General features: G+C 40.9%; 2 protein-coding genes across 3 annotated transcripts in view; both read right to left on the reverse strand.

Annotated features, from left to right (window-relative positions):
* The window catches only part of Nr2c1 (nuclear receptor subfamily 2 group C member 1), a 40242-nt gene extending 33653 nt beyond the window's left edge, over window positions 1-6589 (reverse strand). Inside the window, exon 1 of one of the 2 annotated variants that reach the window (XM_042693328.1) lies at window positions 6364-6589. The gene's annotated coding sequence lies outside the window, so the exon portion shown is untranslated. The remainder of the gene's footprint in view (window positions 1-6363) is intronic. The other variant, XM_042693329.1, reaches the window with a different exon arrangement.
* A 6152-nt stretch (window positions 6590-12741) lies between these two features.
* The window catches only part of Fgd6 (FYVE, RhoGEF and PH domain containing 6), a 106087-nt gene continuing 99118 nt past the window's right edge, over window positions 12742-19710 (reverse strand). The window contains exons 19-21 of the mRNA XM_042693327.1: window positions 17380-17508; window positions 16175-16323; window positions 12742-13796 (exon numbers count right to left, since the gene is read on the reverse strand). Of these exons, the coding sequence (XP_042549261.1) occupies window positions 13760-13796; window positions 16175-16323; window positions 17380-17508 (315 nt within the window). The 3' untranslated portion in view covers window positions 12742-13759. The remainder of the gene's footprint in view (window positions 13797-16174; window positions 16324-17379; window positions 17509-19710) is intronic.

The raw sequence follows: 19710 nt of genomic DNA on the forward strand, positions 1-19710 counted from the left end.
AGGGAATAGACAGAAACACATTGGTCATAAACTGACAACTGTCAAACGCTGTCAGCTGGTGAAGTTTATGAAACTATTCTGCTCTAAAAATGTCAATTAAACAAGTCCTATGCCAGTGGCTCATAGCTATAATCCTAATGACTCAGGAGATTCAGACCTGCTGGAGAAAAGGAGAGGGAAGGGGAAAGAGACAGATAGACAGACAGACAGACAGAGAGAGGAAGGAAGGAAGGAAGGAAAGAAGGAAGGAAGGAAGGAAAGAAGGAAGGAAGGAAGGAAGGGAGGGAAGGAAGGAAGGAAGGGAGGGAGGGAGGGAGGGAGGTTGGGAGGAAGGAAGGAAATTAATTAGCTAATTATCTGAGGCAGAAGGGCAGAAGCAGTAGAAGTTTGGTCAATCTGGGCTACACAGTGAGTTCTAGGCATGGACATGAAACCCTGTATCAAAAAAAAAAAAAGAAATCTTACCTAAAGTAATTGCTTTATTAAAATTCTGAAATGATTCTACAGGATGTAGCTCAATATTAAAGGGCTTGCCTGACATGGAGGTGGCCCTGGGCTCAATTCCTAACAGCTATGAAAAAAAAAAATAACAAAAACTTTCCCATTGAGATTTATTGTCAGTATTCACTGTCAATGGTGTCAGTACCACCAATATTCACTGAGGATTTTACAGTGAGTGCTGTTCCTTTTCTGACATCAATATGGGTAATGTGTTCCTTATGTTATAAATATGCTCTCCAAGAACCACTGGAGTTATAACAATAGACAGAAAGAATTGTCTTAGCAAGGCAAAATTTACTTACCCAAAAGGGTATGCCATCAGCCAAAAATCTGGCAAGCAAGAAAGGAAACAAGCAGTCTGCTCCCCTATTTATCCCTAAGGCAGTAGGCCCTGCCCCTCTGCTCAGATTGGTTGAGCTCAGATTCACAATCTGCTCATCATCAGCTAGTATGAATAGGGTAAAACATTTATTTTAGGTGACTTTGCAGTAAGTTCATCTCCAAAAAGAAACCACTTTAAGACAAAACCTTACATTTCAAAAGATCCTTCTAGCCGGGGGCCGGTGGCTCACGCCTGTAATCCTAGCTACTCAGGAGTCTGAGATCTGAGGACCATGGTTCAAAGCCAGCGGGGACAGAAAAGTCCATGAGACTCCAATAAACTACTAGAAAACTAGAAGTGGAGCTATGGGTCAAGAGGTAGAGTGCTCACCTTGAACAGAAGAGCACAGGGACAGTGCCTAGGCCCAGAGTTCAAACCCCACGACCAACAGGCAAAAAAAAAAAAAAAAAAGATCCTTCTTTATCTCAAAGGTGTTCCTCTTTTTCTTAACAAAAGCAAAATGACCAGGCCAAAGCGGGAACTTTTTAAGCCCACACTTTGACAGAAAAGACAGTTTTAGCTGGGCACCAGTTTACTCCTGTAAACCAAGCTATTCAGGAGGCTGAAATGTGAGGATCACAGTTTAAAGCCAAGGTACGCAGGCAAATGAGGAGACTCACCTCCAATTAACTACCAGAAAACCAGAAATGGTGCTATGGCTCAAATTGATAGAGCACTAGCCCTGAGTGAAAGAGCTCAGAAGTAGCTACACCCACGCCCTGAATTCAAGCCCCACAACCAAAAAAAGAAAGAAAGAAAGAAAGAAAGTTTTTCTCTCACTTAAAACAGTCAAACTATATAACCAGTCTACTTTCCAAGTTTCTTGAATTCAAAATTCAATAGTTCACTAGTTGCTATGTTAATACTTTGTAGGCACATTGCTATAGTATATGGATTTAATGTTACATCTCTTCCTGATAGTCTTCAGAGCCTTCCCTTGACCTATAAAAGGATTCAGCTGCCATTTGTTAATCCTTATATTCTAGGTATATAAACCACGCCTAATTCCTTAAATTTATCATGTTGTTTCATTCTTCCAATCTTTGCAAATGGCTTTTCTCTATAGCATGAGTACCATGGAATAACTAGATCAATATTATCTAAGAATAAATACAGTACCAAACATGAAACAAACCAAGCATTCTCTACAGCCTGCTGGTAGAAAGCTAAATCTATTCTATTACTTTTCCTATTACTTTTCCTAGAAAGGTAATTTTCCAGTGTATATCAAAATGTTCATAAATGTCTTAAAAACGTTCATACTCAGTGCTCTGTAGACTGAGGCCAGCCAGAGGTACCTCCACAGTGAGACCTGTCTCCAAACAAAACAAAACAGAAATGCTCATACTTACTACCGAAAAATGTATTCTATATTCTTAAAACTGTTGAGTGCCTGCTTTATTACAGAATCTTTTCTAGGTCTGGACTTATAGGTGGGAATACTAAAACAAACACGCTTTCCCTTTGTGAAGTACACACATTAGTAGGTGAAAATGAAAACAAAGAAATGAGTAAAACATACAACATCAACACCATAGTTTGTTCCTATTTATTATTATTTTTTTTTGGGGGGGGGGGGTCCGGTCGTGGGGCCTGAACTCTGGGCATGGGCACTGTCCCTCAGCTCTTCAGCTCAAGGCTAGCGCTCTGCCACTTGAGCCACAGCACAACTTCCAGCTTTTTTTTCCTGCTTATATGGTGCTGAGAAATCGAACCCAGGGCCTCATGCATGCAAGGCAAGCCCTCTACCACTGGGCCACCTTCCCAGCCCCTTATTATGATTATTTATAAAAAGTGCTGAGGTTTAGTTCAAGTTGTACAGCACCTGCTGTAAAGGTCTCATACTACATAACATGGGAGGAGCATGAGCAAGAGTAACAGAAGGAAAGGACAGTGAAGGAGATACAAAGCACAGGGTGCAACTCTACTTTGTAACAACTTGTGCTCTGGGTAGTTAATCCAGCTGGATGACTGGAGACTTTGTTCACTGCAAAAGAGTCAAGTTTATGGGTCTGGGGATGTGGCTTAGTGGTAAAGTGCTTGCCTAGCATGTATGAAGCCCTGGGTTCGATTCCTCAGTACCATATAAACAGAAAAGGCCAGAAATGGTGCTGTGGCTCAAGTAGTAGAGGGCTAGCCTAGAGCAAAAGAAGCCCAAGGACAGTGCTCAGGCCAGACCTCGAATTCGAGCCCCAAGACTGGCCAAAGAAAAAAAAGAAAAAAAAAGAGCTAAGATTAGTCATCAAGGCTTTGCCCCATAACTTAAACACTTCCCACTATGTGTTGCTGCCTAACAAAGCTACAATGGAGAATTTTGGTGTGGCAGACTATATTCCAATGATAGCAACTGCAAATGGTGAAAAGTAGGATGGAAAAAAATAGATCAGAGACTAGGGACAGAAAGTGCTGGGAAAGGAGCTAACTTTCAGTTTTTAATAAGAGGTCAGATGGTCTTCCTGAAAAGGTACAGTCTAATATATACTTGAAGGAAGTGAGGAAGCAAGCCATCTAGCTTCCTTTCCATTTTTTTTCCTTGAGAACAGGTACTTGTGCATTAAAAAAAAAAAGGTCTCTATAACACTTATAAGAATAAAAACACGTTGTAGAAACAGTCCAGATGCCCTATAATAGATGAGTGGATCCAAAAAAATGTGGTACTTATACACAACGGAATTTTTAATAGGAAGGATATCATGTCATTTGCAGAGAAATGGCTAGACCTAGAACAAATCATGTAAAGTGAGGTAAGGCAAGCTCAGAGACAAAAAGGCATATTTTCTCTCATGTGATAGCTAGATTTTAAAATACACTGGGACAAGTCGGGTGCTGGTGGCTCACACCTGTAATCCTAGCTACTCAGAAGGCTAAGATCTGAGGATCACAGTTTAAAGCCGGCCCAGGCAGGTAAATCCATGAGACTTTTATCTCCAATAAACCATCAGTAAACTGGAAGTGGTGCTGTGCCTCAAGTGGTAGAGTGCTTGCCTTGAGCTCAAGAGCTGAGGGACAGTGCCCAGGCCCAGAGTTCAAGCCTCATGACTGATTAAAAAAACACACTAGGACATGATAAATTATATAGGATTCTAGACATTCACACACAGTGAGACCAAAGAAGGATACTCTTAGGAAGGGAATACAAAGATGCAATGCCATTGTGCTTCTGATTATACAAAATAATATTTATCAAAAAGAACTCCAGAAAATGGAAACAAGGTTTTTTGGTTGTTGTTGCTGTTTTCATTTTCTTTTCTTTTTGTCTTGTTTGTTTATAAATCTTGGGTAGGGTAGGGGGAAGCACAGAAAACTACACTATGTTGAAAATGAACTAAACAATTTGTGGGTGGGGATGGGAGTAGAAAACAGAGTGTAAGGGATGGGTTGAAGTTGTCAAAAAAGAAATGTACTCTTTACCTGACTTATATAACTGCCCTTTGTACATTCCTTATAATAAAAATAAACATTTTTAAGAGAATAAAACTAATTGGAAATGCACTAAACAGAAGGACTATCTAAACTAAATAATTATAGTAAAATCATGCGTAGGAGATTTTTAATAATGACAATACTTATGACAAACTACATACAAAGAAAACCAAGAAATAAAGTTTTATTCATCATATGATTTTATGTTGAAACATATGATTACAAAAGAATTTAAATGTAACTGCAGAAAAACACAAGTTTACATTCATTTACAACAGTGTTATACACTAAATTTCAAGAAGTTCAAAATATCTGCATCCAGTCCTGGGAGTCAAATTTAAGAAATGCCTGGAATTGAAATCAATAGAAAGCAAAATCTCAAATACAAAAGGATTATTATATTCCGCAGTGTAGCATTTTGATCTTCTCCCTCACTTAAATTCTAGCTGACCAACGAGACTCAGTTCAAGTCCTTTTTTACCCAGTATTTCCAGGTGAATGTATTGTGTGTTATATAGGAGGTTGTCAATTAGGATTCATTAGCAGACCTGGGTAGGAGTTTAACTTGTTGTGTGGCAGACACACTGTAGATATTGCAGGAGTATTTGGGGCCGCTGATTAAGGTATATACGAAAACCCTTTCTCAAAGAATGCAGTGTAATACTGAGTGAGGAGATTAGTTCCATTTAGTGCTACGAACTTTTTTTTCTTTTCTTTAATGACAATGAAAGCAACATAAAACTTGCAGGGCAACAAGGATGCAGGTCTGAAATTGTGGCCTGAGTATATGACCTCTTGTCACATTCACTGACCACAGGCCTGTGGAATGACCAGAACTAATTACTGGAAAATTACACTGCACGTGGAGATTCCAAATGCACACGGAAAAGTTACTGGATTCTGTCCAAGGTGTTGGTGGTTCATGCCTCTAATACTAGATACACAGGAGACGGAAAGAAAGCTAAGATCATAGTTCGAAACCACTAGGGGAGGGGACGGAAATTTCCTGCATGAGTCTCTCTATTTACAATTAACCACCAAAGGGCCAGAGGTGGCGCTGTGGCCCAAGAAGTACAGTATCAGCTTTAAGTGACACAGCTAAGGAACAGCGCCCAGGACCTGAGTTCTAGCCCCAGGCACGGCACTGCTTGACGTTTGTTTTTGTTTAACACGAGTTATATACTACCTTTCAGTAGGTCCCTGAGCCCCTCTTCTAGGCTACATTCAATGGGTAGTCTAGGGAGAGACTCCCGATGCTCATTCAAGCGGCCCCAACCTGTGTCCTCCAAATTGCAATTTTTAATAACCCCGAGGCTTTTTTTGCCTTAGAACAACCACCACCACTTTATACAGCGTTTGAGGTGAACTGACGGAGAACTTTCCGAGGTGCCGGGCAGGCATACAGACCAGGTGTTTACAGCAGCCACGGGCACCACCCCGTCTTGGAAACCGAGGCCCTCAGCGTCGAGGGCGTCCTTCCAGGGGCCCCCGAGCCCCCGGCCTTCATCCCGGGTCGCTGCAGTTACTTTTCAGGCTGACCTGCTCGCGGCAGGCCAACCACGCCTGTCATTTCCCCCAACGGAACTCGCCGGGACCGGCGAGCGCAGAAACACCCGGGCGGACACAGCTGCGAGGGGAGCGGCTGCGGAGGAGCACGAGGACGGGGTCGTCCGGTGCGTCAGCAACTCCCCCCACCCCGCAGCTCGCCGCCGCCGGGCCCCGGGCCCGGCCCACCCCGCGCGCCGCTGCCCGGACGGAGGAAGCGGCGGCGCTGGCGAGACGGAAGCTTTTCCGGTAGGTGAAAGGTCACAGGCGCCACAGGAGGCGCCGCGCCCCGCCGTCCGGCCCGCCAGCTCCACGGCCCCGAGGGCGGCCTCGGCCTCTCCGGAGGGCCCCGGCCGCGCTTTCCGCACCCTCCGAGCAGCCGAGGAGGCTGCAGCCGGGCGGGAGGACCGGGCTGGACTTGGCCGCGCCCGTTGACGGTTGAGAGGAAGAGACACCCCCGCCCCCCGCCCCGAGCCCCGCCACGGCCACTGGGGACCCCGCCCGGCACTTACCGCGCCTCTCCGTCTCTCGGTCCCGAGTCGGACGCGGGCCCGACAGTCCCGCTGCGGGATTGGGGAACGGTCCTGGGACGACAGATCGACAGGTGTGTGGTGGGGGGGGGGTAGGGGGAATACCTTTCTAAGGTAGTGTATTTGGGAGGAGGTCAGAGTTCGTGACCCCTCTGCGGCTCCGAGGTGCGCGTTCCACTCCGCGCCTGCGCAGTCGGGCTGTGGAGCGGCGGGCAAGCCGAGGTCGTGAAGTTCCCTGGGTGGGGCCGAGGGGGACCGACGAGTCCGGCGACGGGCTCTGGAAGTCGACTGCCACCTTTGGGCTTGGAGGGAGACTGCCCGCTGGAGCCGCTTCCCCGCGGGTGCAGCCGGGAGTCACGTGCCCGGAGCCTCCGGTTGGCTACAGATGGTCGCGGAAGAAAGGTGTTTTGTTTTTGGTGTGTTCTGTGTTTTGGAGACCTGGGCCTTGTATCCAAGGCTGGCCTTGAACTTTGGATCTTCCTGCTTCACCCTCCCCCCCCCCCCCCCCCCCCGCTCGGATTACTGTTTGTACACCATGCCTGGCTTCAAGAAAGTTAAATCAGCCCTTCAGATTGGAGTAGTAACCACCTAACCCGTCTTCAGTAATTCTAGCTCCTGGGAGCTCTGTTACAGGCTCTCTCTTACATTAAATGCTGCCGTTTATTAGAGCATTTACCAGCCTGGGTAGATGCCAATCCGATATTTCAGCTTTCCTGTAAGATGGCCACTTAATGGCTACATGGAGCAAGAATGTAATCACTACTGTTGTAAGGTGAATCATCCCAGAAACCACATTTTGAAATATAGACTATTGGAGTCTTCATTATACAGTTAGCAGGCTGCAGGCCGCCAGTTGTTACAAAGGCCTGCAGCCCCCAAATACACATAACACAGCTAGGAAACACGCCAGAGAGGAACGAAAGATAAAAAAAACAATACCAACAGTCCAATTCAGCTCCAATGAGAGCTGAACTCGGATGCCATTAATGACCGAAGAGGAGACTGGAGACAGGACAGGATCACAGAGACACTCGTGGCTTGACGTTCTGCCGGTGAGGCTAGTCTAGGTCTAAACAGGTCGGCGTAGGGGGTAGATCCACAGGAAATTCCCAGTCACAGGCACTGACAGATTCAGTAACCTATCAGCCAAGTGCCCACCCCTGCCTCCGCGGATCTAGGCATTCCCGTCACCTATGAGACCCGTGATGGGCAGGGGATTTCCTTCCCCCAGAACGAAGACAAGATGCCAGACCCTACCATGCATCATGTGGCCAGTATGGCGCCAGCCACACCTGACCTCCTTATTTCACTACAATGTAAATTATCAAAGGTTGCTTGTCCATACGGTATTTCCCAGACCATAGGACGTTTGCTCATCAATAAAGATTTGTGAAAGGGTGGTCTCCAATGGAGCATCACACTGGAAAGTGGCTACTAGGTGAAAAGCACTGGCCTACTGTGTGGTTTAGACTTTAAATGACCTGGAAATTTTTTTTGGGGGGGGGGTCCGGTAGTGGGGCCTGAACTCTGGGCCTGGGCGCTGTCCCTCAGCCCTTCAGCTCAAGGCTAGTGCTCTACCACTTGAGCCACAGCGCCACTTCCAGCTTTTTTCTTTTTGCTTATGTGGTGCTGAGGAATCGAACCCAGGGTCTCAAGCATGCAAGGCAAGTGCTCTACCACTGAGCCATCTTCCCAGCCCCGACCTGGAAATTTTTTTTATCTAGATTGATGAGCACTGTAGAAAAGCAGCCAAATTCAGGACAGAAACTCAGTTTAGGAAATTCAAATGTGTGCAGAGATGAGAATATTTGTCATTTTCCTCTGGAACCAGAAAAAGAGCATACACAATGTTCCCTTAACACGGGTCATGCTTTATTCATGAATCATTTCTTGCCAATTCTTGGTTATAAGGCAGTCCTTCCCTCCCCCTCCCTGCCCCAGTAAACTTTTATCTGTTCTCAAAGGTAACAGTTATGAAAATACATTGTATGTTCAGTGGAAAAAGTTCATCTGATACCCTTTGGCTACGCTCAGGGCATAGTAGGCATACCTGAAGTGCTGGTAGCTATCCTTTATCATCCAGTTAATGCACTTAAGTCATGGTAAGTTGACTTACTAAAACTTAGAAGTAAAAGCCACTTAATTCTGGTTCAGGTACAAAGAGATTAGTGACGTTCATCTTTAAATGTGTCACTCTAAGAAAAGGAATGGCTTAGGAGAGGCCTGCACACCAGCAGTAGATATAAGAGTCAATTTATTCTGTAGAAATATACATATTAACACTATATACAACACTAATTTTTAATTATAAATGATCTATATCTTTACATAGACAAGATACAAACTGTTAGTGTTTGTAGTAATACATTGTCTTTTAAAAAACAGTATTGTTACATGTATAAACAGTTTCTATGGAAGGCAAACTTGTCTTTCCTTCATTCCTTACCCCGCCCCAAAGAAAAAGGAATTTGACAGTTAAGCTTTTTAAAACTCAACAACATTAAAAAAAAAAAAATCTAGTAGAAACTCCTCTTATAGGAAAAAACGTCACAGATAAGATTCCTATAGAAAATGACATTAAAAGTGGTAACTCCAGATGGTGTGTGTGTAGTGGCAGCATTCCTTAGGAATCTATAGGAAGGCATTTAAGTCAGCAAATACTGAGTGCTCTTTGCAGGCACTGTGCCAGGTGTAACAAGGGAATCATAAATGAACAAGAGAAGTTGTTTTAAGGAACAGAATGTGATGTTAATGAAGTAAAGACTATAGGATATAGGAAAGAGAGACATGGCCCAGTTGGTAGAAAGCTAGCCGTTGAGCAATAGCATCAAGTACAGAGTTCAAGTTCCAGTCTTGGACTTAAAAAGGAATCCGGGCACCAGTGGCTCACACCTGTGATCCTAGCTACTCAGGAGGCTGAGATCTGAGAATGGAGGTTCAAAGCCAGCCTGAGCAGGAAAGTCCGTGAGACTCTTATCTCCAATAAAGCACTAGAAAACCAAAGTGGCTCTGTGGCTCAAGCAGTAGAGCGCTCGCCTTGAGCTGAAGAGCGCAGGGACAGTGCCCACAGTTCAAGCCCCATGACGGACAAGAAAAAAGGAAAGACTGGATCTAGTCTGAAGGAACAAGGAGAAAAAGATTAAGATCATCTGTTGTAAAGAAATGTGAGATAGGGCTGGGAAGGTGGCTCAGTGGTAGAGCGCTTGCCTTGCATGCATGAGGCCCTGGGTTCGATTCCTCAGCACCACATAAGCAGAAAAAGCAGGAAGTGGTGCTGTGGCTCAAGTGGTAGAGCTCTTGCCTTGAGCTGAAGAGCTGAGGGACAGCACCTGGGCCCAGAGTTCAGGCCCCATGACTGGCAAAAAACCAAAAAACCAAACAAACAAAAAAAGAAATGTGAGATAAGCAGACAAAGATGGGGCTGAAGTTGATAAATGAAAAATCAAAATACTGTAAACACAGAAAGGTTAGGGTAGGGTTAGATAAGGTCTATGTTTGACCAGAGGAATTGTTTCATGCTAAGGCACAGTGAATGTCACTGAAAACTTAAGAGTAAAGATTAAATTACATTAGAATCATGCTTTTGGAAGTGAACTCTAACAGTTTAAAATGGACCGTAAGAAGGCATTGAAATTTGTGTAGCCTGTGCATGCTAGACAACTGTTAGCCACTGTCCTACACCCCTAGCCCAGAAGAAAAGTAATAGCAATCATTGGGAAGACGTAACAAGGACTTGCAGCAGGGCAATGACAAAGGAAAGGATACTAGAATATTACAAAATTATTGCTGAGGCTTTGAAGCAGATTTTGGAACTTTTATGGAGTCTATGTTTCCTAAGAAAACAGAATTGAATAGGAAAAGAGTAAGTTGGATGTCATATGAAATTCAAACTGCTTGAAAACTCACCTGGATATTCAATAGCTATTGGAAATGTGGTCTGTAAACAAGGCTTTGTAGGACAATGGAGAGAATAGGTCTAAGACTTGAACTAGAATGAGGCATTTGGGGACCACATTGTAGGTTAAGAGTCCTGTCCTTAAGCCAGTTATGGTGATGCTTGTGCCTGTGCCTATAATGTGAAAGATTGAGAGACACTGTCTCAAACACAAAAGGAGTCTGTCCTTGCTTTATTCTAGTGATTGAACTGAACAAATAATTTTCTCTTAGTGTCACAGGAGAAAGTGATATATTAAAATTCAATACCTATCTTCAAGTGTAGACTACAACAGGACAAATTGGACTCACCCTCTGGGAGAGCATGGTGATTATACTTAACTGCAATGGATCTCAAACTATTCCAAAGCTGAGCACAACGGATGGACACTCCAAGACATATTGTATACACCACAATAATATTTCAATATTGTAACGAAATTTCCAAATATGAAGCTTTTCTCATTTCCAGATACCCTACTGACAAATTTTAAAACATATACTTGGCTAGTAAAATTATAAAGCTGTCTTCCCAGTTAATAGTAGTATGCTGACAGCCTACTATGAAGAAGTCTGATGTGATGACTATATTTAAATAGATACAACTTCAAACTCAAAGAATCAGGCTGGAGAAGCGGTTGGAAAAAGGTTCAAAAATGTGGGATGATGAGAAAACAAATCATTCTCATTTTCTTAGAACTTAGGGGAGGCAGTCTCTGCATTCCCGACTGCTGCAGATAAAGGAGGTGCACTGGTTAGGGCCACTCACTAACAATGCTGTCCTTACCCTCATTCAGCCTAACATCCCTTGTCTAGGTTAATTTCAGCATCCTTCTTAGCTTTTTAGTTGCTCTTCTCTCTCTTTACAAATAGAAGGAGATGCCTGAAGAAATGTTTGGGCAGCACATGTACCTATGTAATAGATCCATTTATGGACTACAATCACTATTATTTTTTCCTTTTAACATGTTAGCTGTCAATAGCTGTCAAATGATGTTTTTTGAAAGATTTGTGCCAAGGCTGGATGTGATGGCACAGATCTGATAATTCCAGCATTAAAAAGTCTGAGGCAGGAAGATTGAGCTTGAACTCTGGGCCCAGTCGTTGGCAGAGGAGGGAGGGAGGGAGGGAGGGAGGGAGGGAGGGAGGAGAGAGAGAGAGAGAGAGAGAGAGAGAGAGAGAGAGAGAGAGAGAGAGAATCAAAAGATACAGCAGCCTCATAGGTATTTTTTAGATTTTTGAGGCATAAGCCAAATAATATAGTCATAGGCTGAGAGACCAAGGGGCTGACCTCCAAATAACTTGTTGTTTTACTAAATGAGAGACAGTGATAATTGTCAGACAATGAACTAGAAAGGTATATCTTGGCCTCCAAAGAGAGTACAGTATAAGCTGCAAAGATTTTAACATGGAAGATTTATTCATGTCATTTTGAGTAATGTGAGCACCAAGAAATATTAGTTTACCTGTATGAGAGAAAAGACTTGGAAAGATGGTATGTTAAGAGTTGTGTGTGAGGTTGCACAGTTTACAGTGATGCCAAAACTAGATATGGTCAGGAAAAACTATAGCTGCCAACTCTAGATCATTTGTTTGCAGAAAACAATGTCCACAAGGTCTCAGGATTCAGTAATTCTCTTGACTTCTGAGAGCACATAGTCATTGGGGCTTGAACTGGGTGCTGAGTACTGTCCCTGAGCTCTTTCACTCAAGGCTAGCGCTCTACCACTTTGAGCCACAGCTCCATTTTCAGTTTTCTGGTGGTTAATTGGAGATGAGTCTCTTGGCATTTCCTGCCTGGGCTGGCTTCGAACCCCTATCTCAGCTCTTAGCCTCCTGAGTAGCTAGGATTACAGGCATAAGCCACTGGCGCCTGGCTAGGAAATCTTTAATAAAGAAGCAGATAGGAAAAACTTTGTACACTTTAATGAAATATTTTATGGATAACTTTGCTCTTAAGATAATTTATAATTTAAACTCAGTCAACAAAATGTACATTATGAAAATCAGGACTTTAGTGGAAATTTCATCTTTTTTGCTGATCAACAATTTTGTGAACAAGGTTGTTCAGATGTTAAACAAAAAGTATACCGAATGAATACTATATATATATATATATATATATATATATATATATATATATAGTATTCATTCGGTATATATATATATATATATATATATATGTATATATTTACATATATATGCAGTTCTGTGGCTTGAGCTCAGGGCAGGTGTGGGCACTGTCCCTGAGCATCTTTTGCTCAGCACTAGCACTCTACCAGTTGAGCCACAGCGCCACTTCTGGCTTTTTCTGTGTATGTGGTACTGAGGAATCGAACCCAGGGTTTCATGCATGCTAGGCAAGCAGTCTCCCACTAATCACATTCCCAGCCACTGTAAATCTTTTCTAATGAGTTGTACAGACAGTTAAAAAAATAAATTATTTTAATTACTAAGCAGGCCATATCATAAAATGATTAAAAAAAAAACTCTCCAAAAATATACAATTTAATGTAATACTGGCTTAGATTTTGTGTTTTTCTGATATGGTAATTCCAGTTCATTTGTAAAAACACAATATTATAGGAATTAACATTCTTTTTAGGTCTTAATACTACCGATATGTTTCTTACAATAGTAAGGGATATTGTGTAATATAAAGCCTGTCATATTTTGCTATTAAAAATATAATAATTTTTGTGTTGAACTAGCTTTAAAAAAAGAATGTACTAAATGAAAAGCCCATAAAATCATTTGTATCCCTTTGCAAAGAAAAGCATCCCCATTCTTACAATTGGAACAAATTCAGATTTTTATCCCTTTGCTTTGATGATATACCATTAACTCATGCCCAAAGATGTTCATAAAGTAGAAATACTTCAGCTAAATTACTGGAATTTCATTTCAGTTACTGAGGTAGCAGATGGCCATGTGTTTTTCTACTAAGAGATAGCAAAAATTCATCTAATGTTATGATTAAAAGACATGATTTTTTTTTTACCAGCAAATTGATATAATCATGATTTCTAAACCAAACACTGCATGGAAGTTTGCTCCTTGAGTTGTGATTTTTACTTACAAAGCTCTACCACTAGGGAAAATGTCACCTAATGTAATAGAGAAAACAGCAGTGTGGGCAGTATAACAAATACATACAGTACAAGGCAAATTTTCTGGTCTCTAAGAAATACTACATTATAATTCAGTGTGAATGTCAAAAATAATTCTGACCATCAAGTAAACATCAAAATTTTAATAAATAACACGTATGAAAAACAAACTTTAAAAAATAGCTACATATACCTAAAAAATAACTTCTTAAATGTGATGAATAGTTTGGTTAGATTTATCTTGGCAGTTCATTTTTATTAATGTTTGAATTGCTTTTACTCCATTCTGATGAATTCACATCCTTGGAATCACAGAAGAAATGAAACCAATACTGCTACAATATTGTGCCTTCCTGAAATGCTTCTATCCACCTATTGATAGAAAAATCTGTTAGATTTGTACAACCCAATCATTGATACATCTGAAGAGCCTATAGGTAATAGCTTGGCCTGTGGACCAGATTACCCTAACAGCATACTTAAGATCTTTCCTACACCACATTGGAATGTTTGCATACATGAAGTGACCTTTTATTTAGTCCAAAACTTGACCTATTAAAATGAGTCTCTTCTGTAAGGCATGAGGAAGGAGCCACACTTAACACACTTTGTGTGATTTTATAGTCCTGATTTAATTGCTCCAGGATTTTAAAGAAATCAGACATTTAGTCCATTCCCAGATGATCAGAGTTCTGCATGCATTTCAGAATTTCACAGAAGTCTTTCTAAAATTTTTAGTCTCAAAGCTTTGTCTGACAATGTATAAAGCTGCAATTAAGTTAGAAGACACAGGGGTAGTCACCTCCCTTCCTGTGTAATTGCTTCTAAACCTATTGTTTTCTTTCCTGATATATAATTTTTATCAGTAGTATATTCTGTACAGAAGAGATCCTGAGAATTAGGAAAACTTGACATTGAAATTGCTAATCAATCAATTACGAGTAGCCCATGACAGATTCAGTTCAAGTTTCAAGGATAGAGTTTTCAAAACTTTTAACTTTTGAATATAAACAGCATAAGTTGTAAACAAGTCTTTTTACAAGTTCAAAAATTTTCCAACAAAATTAACACATTTTGATATTCTGTCATGTATGAAAAATCAAACTCATATGCTCTTAATAATCTAAAAGAGAAATTTACTATTTAAATTTGATAAATTATAAACTACAAATGAGCAAGTTTGCTTTCTCTACTACATTTAATTCTACCTGCCCGAATTTCTATAGTATTAATCTAATGGTACAAGCAAAAAAAAAAATCATGCTTATTAAAAGGTAATATCTAACAGTAACAATGAACAATTACTATTTTCAGCTAATGTTTACAGAAAAAATAGCAAAATAACATAATATTAAAATATTCATCAGGGGCTGAGTACACTGGCAATCCTAGTACTGGGGTGGTGGTGGGAGTGGGGGAGGATCTTGAGTTTGAAGTCAGCTAGGCTATATAGTGATTCCCAGGATAGCTTGGGCTAGAGTGGGACCTTGTCCTGACAAATGAAAATAAGCCAAGTGTTACAGCTCAAGTTTGTGAATCCTTGGGACTTGAGATGTGATTTCTTTTTTTTTAAAATACTTTTTTATTGTAAAAATAGTGAGTGTACAGAGGGGTTAAAGTTAGATAAGGTAATGAGTATATTTCCTATCGAGCATTGAGATGTAATTTCAACTCAAGGCCAGCCTGGGCATAAAATGTTCACAAGAACTATTAGTTCCGTTACCCACAGTAGCTGCTGGGCTGAGCATCAAACATAAAATACAATGTGTATTTTATAAGCCAAAGTAAAAATAAAATGAAAGAGAGATGAATTGAGCTGTTTTGTTGATTTCACAAATAGAAATATGCATCTTTTATCCTCATAACACCTAATTTTGCAATTTTGGAAACTATTCCAGTTTTTAACAATCTAAAATTTACTACATCACTGAGAGCAGCATGGAGCCTCTTAATATGTTTACTTTGTCCCTAAAGTTAGTTGGCAAGCAGCTGTTTCAACTCGTATGGTCCATGGTACAATCGAATGAGTGGACTGCCAAATCCCAGAACATATGGAGGGAAGAGTCTTACCCTCCTAGAAGAGGTGAGGCCTTCCCTTCCCTGTGTGGACACATTTATACAAGGCCATCTGTTTGCAACTCTGCCTCCAAATATTCTTGCTTAGTTTTAAAACAATTCTGAAGTATTTGAATAACACATGTTTTGTCTGTCTAATTTGGATCTTTTATTTAAATTCTGACTGTCCCCTGTCTTAAAGTAGGTCCCTTTAAAATCATTTGCTGGGTGCTGGTGGCTCACACATATAATCCTAATAATTCAGGAGGCGGAGATCTGAGGATGGCAGTTCAAAGACTGCCTGGGCAGGACAGTTTTGAGATTTCTGTTTGTTTTTGCCCATCTTGGGGCTTGAACTAAAGGGCCTGGATGCTGTCCCTGAGTCTCTGTGCTCAAAGTTAGTGCTCTACCACTCGAGCCTCAGCACCACTTCTGACTTTTCTGAATAGTTACTGGCGATAAGAATCTCATGGCCCTTCCTGCTTGGGCTAGCTTCAACCAGACAACCCTAAATGGAGCTGTGGCTCAAAGTGGTAGAACATCAGTCTTGAGCACAAAAGCTCAGGGACAGTACCCAGGCCCTGAGTTCAAGTCCCACAACCAACAATCAATCAATCAATAAAAATACAATCAATAATTTAACATGACAACTTGAAATCTTGTGTACAAGAGGAAAATATGTCCACAGTACTTACTTCTGAGCTGAGTGAGCATCATCTGCTTTGAATACATAAAATAGCATATTTTTGTGCAGTAACTGAAATACTTTAGACTCTGAATTTTCATCTTTGACTTGACTGACCGTGAATCCTAATAAAGGCTGACTCTCCAAAGCTGCCACGTCCTAATTTAACAACACACAAATGAAGATGGACTTTTAGATTGAGACACATTTCAAGATTGGAATATTGACATATATAGCATTCACTTAATCTCATATACACATATAAAATGTTAATTCTAGCAAGTTATTTTTATTTATTCAACAATATTTGTTGAGCCACCTTCATCCATCTGCCAGATACTGTACCTCTTTCAACATGTTCACAATTTTATTTCATATTATTTTCCCTATAGTCAGAGAAAGTAGGTGATTACACTGCCTTCATTTTATAGGTAGAGAAAACAGCTAAATGATTTGCCTAGCTCCTACTAAGGAGCTTGTACTCTAGAGGTTTTCATGGCTGTTAGAACAGAGGGATCAGCTATCTAGCCACAGTTAGAAGACACTTTATACCCAAAAGCCTATATCATCTATGCTGATGCTGGATTATTACAATCTGAGGACAGTCTGGAGAATGTCACTCAAGAGAGCTTGGCAGAAAGGATAAGAAGCTCTGCGAGAAATTTCTAACAATTAAGTGACAACTCCCTAAGTAAAGAGTAAGATTGTTCCCATTAAAAATGGCAGTGCTCCTCCAGGCGCTGGTGGCTCACGCCTGTAATCCTAGCTACTCAGGAGGCTGAGATCTGAGGATCACGGTTGAAAGCCAGCCTGGGCAGGAAAGTCCATGAAACTCTTATCTCCAATAAACCACTCGAAAACCAGAAGTGGCGCTGTAGCTCAAGTGGTAGATAGAGTGCTCACCTTGAGCTGAAGAGCTGAGGGACAGCGCCCAGGCCCAGAGTTCAAGCCCCATGACCGACCAAAAACAAAAACAAAAAAAACGCAGCACTCCAAAAGCAAAGCACTAAAGGAGGTTAGGGTTATAGCTCAGTGAAAAAGTGTGTCCCTAGCAGTGCTTTGGCCGTGGGTTCATCTCCAGCACTTGGAGGAAAGGGGAGAGAAGGGGAACAGATGGAAGGGAGGGTTTGGGGGAAAGGTTTGGGGAAGGGACAGTAAGGGGAGTAAGACAATATAAGATCCCTAAATTGTTCATCTTTATATTTCATGTCTTACCTCACTTGCAGCATAGGTATATAATACTTTGTTTTTTATGACAAACCACAAATGCTTCCATGTTTTTTTATTGCCCTTTGATCTGTACAAGTAGCCACTCATAGAAGAGTCTTCTGTGTTTGCTGATACCTAGATAAGAGATACAGTTAAATGGTTTTCAGACCAACAGTTGTTCACAATCATTAGACATTGAAAGCAGTTCTATAGCAATTGAATATTTCAGAATGAAATGATATTTTCAAAGGCTGTTGTAATATAATTTGAATACTTCTATAAACATGAGTATAAAACCTCTTGTCTTTTGGAAGCAATTCTAGAATTTTAGCTGTTAATTCCTTCATGCATTTGTGCTTGTATTTTTTGTGGGTTCATCTGTATTTTCTGATTTGGTAGAAGAAATATGACATAAACCCTACAGAATGCTTTTCGAAAGCTGAATTTTAAGGACTATTTATAATCTATTCTTCTTAGGGGAAAATCACCTAAATCTTCAACATTGTGTCTAAAATAATTTTTTGTATTTCAAAAAACATTCAAAAGAATAGTAAATAGAACTTTCCTAAATTTTTGTTTTAGATTACTGCACTATAAACCTCAAGCTTACCTAGAACTTGAGAGCCTCTTGCCTCCACCTATCACAGATGTGTACTATCAGAGTTGATTGAAAATTCTAATAATGGCGAAGACTTTACGTATCAATCTTTGCTTCCAAGATTATAGCCTAAAAGTTTATCTTTGCTTCATGAAATGCTGAAAATGTTTTAGTCTTCATGCTAAAAGAAAATAAACTTTTGGGCTGGGAAGGTGGCTCAGTGGTAGAATGCTTGCCTTGCATGCATGAGGCCCTGGGTTTGATTCCTCAGCACCACATAAGCAAAAAGAAAAAAGCCAGAAGTAGTGTTGTGGTTCAAGTGGTAGAGCACTGGCCTTGAGCTGAAGAGCTGAGGGACAGCACTCGGGCCCAGAGTTCAGGCCCCACGACAAACAAAAAGAAAAAAAATAAACTTTCGGTGAATCTAATCTGATAATTCAGTTGTTTTTATCTTAAATTCAGTAAGAATATTTAAAGAAATCAAGTTCAGGATTTGCCTTATCAGTGGTGTGATGAGCACACTCTATTGTGGCTTCCCATGATCCTTGCCTCTGACAGTCACACATTGTACTACATCTTCCCTTGAGCACAGCCAGAACCTGTGACTCACTTCTACCAAAAAGAATAAGGTGAAGGTAATGGTATATCAGCTCCATGATTATGTAAGAGGCCACCTTGCCCAAACACTGGTTTTATAGACTTTGTTGTAGCTATGTTGGGAGGCCCATGAGAGAAGTTGCTGATATTGTAACAAGCAGCAAAGGGCCCTCAGTCTAATAATGCAAGGAAATTAATTATGTCAAAACTTAAATGAGTTATGAAACAGATCCTTCACCAGATAACATTCAATAGTGGCCTAAAGCTCATATTCCTGTGGAAGTCACAGCTAAAACATACCTACACTCCTGAGATAATACACGCATGATATCTTAAGACACTAACTTTGTTTTAATTTGTTATATAGCAAAACAGAGGTAGACTCGATGATGATTATCAAATGAGATTATGCTTAGTTACATTGAATACTGTGTACTTATGTAACTGTTAAACTCTTGTTCAAAATATTATATTCCACCTTTAGAACTAATTTACCAGCCACTCAATAAGTAACAGTAAGTGCCCATGAATATTCCTCTGTTAATCTTTAACAATAAAATTGATGTTAACTTTACCTGACTCTAAATTTTTCATTATTTTCAAAATAGTACTTAAGACTGTTTTGAATGAGGCTCAGCATGTAATTATAAAATGAGGGGGTTCCAGAAATATTTGAACATTAATGAAGAATACACCAGGAGGGGCAGAGCTCAGTGGCAAGCACTAGGATATGTGAGGCTTTGGTTCAATCCCTCGCACTGTAAAACAAAACACAACTTCCCAGTGTCTCAAGGTTAAATTGCCACATAAACATGTAAGTCTATTAAGTATAATCCCAAGATACATGAATCTGTATGAACTTTTATGGCAGTACCATTTATAATAGTCAAAAAATGGAAACAAGCTGGGCACCAGTGGCTCACGCCTGTAATCCTAACTACTCAGGAGGCTGAGATGTGAGGATCGTAGCTCAAAGCCAGCCCAGGCAGAAAAATCTCTGAGATTCCTACTCCAATAAAATACTCAGAGAAAGTTAGAAATGGCACTGTTGCTCAAGTAGTAGAGTGCTAGCCTTGAGCACAAAGAGGCTCAAGGAGAGCACCCAGACCCTGAGTTCAAGCCCCAGGACTGGCCAAAAAAAA

This window comes from Dipodomys spectabilis, unplaced genomic scaffold (genome assembly GCF_019054845.1).
Source record: "Dipodomys spectabilis isolate Male_0828 unplaced genomic scaffold, ASM1905484v1 ptg000163l, whole genome shotgun sequence".
Taxonomy (NCBI): domain Eukaryota; kingdom Metazoa; phylum Chordata; class Mammalia; order Rodentia; family Heteromyidae; genus Dipodomys; species Dipodomys spectabilis.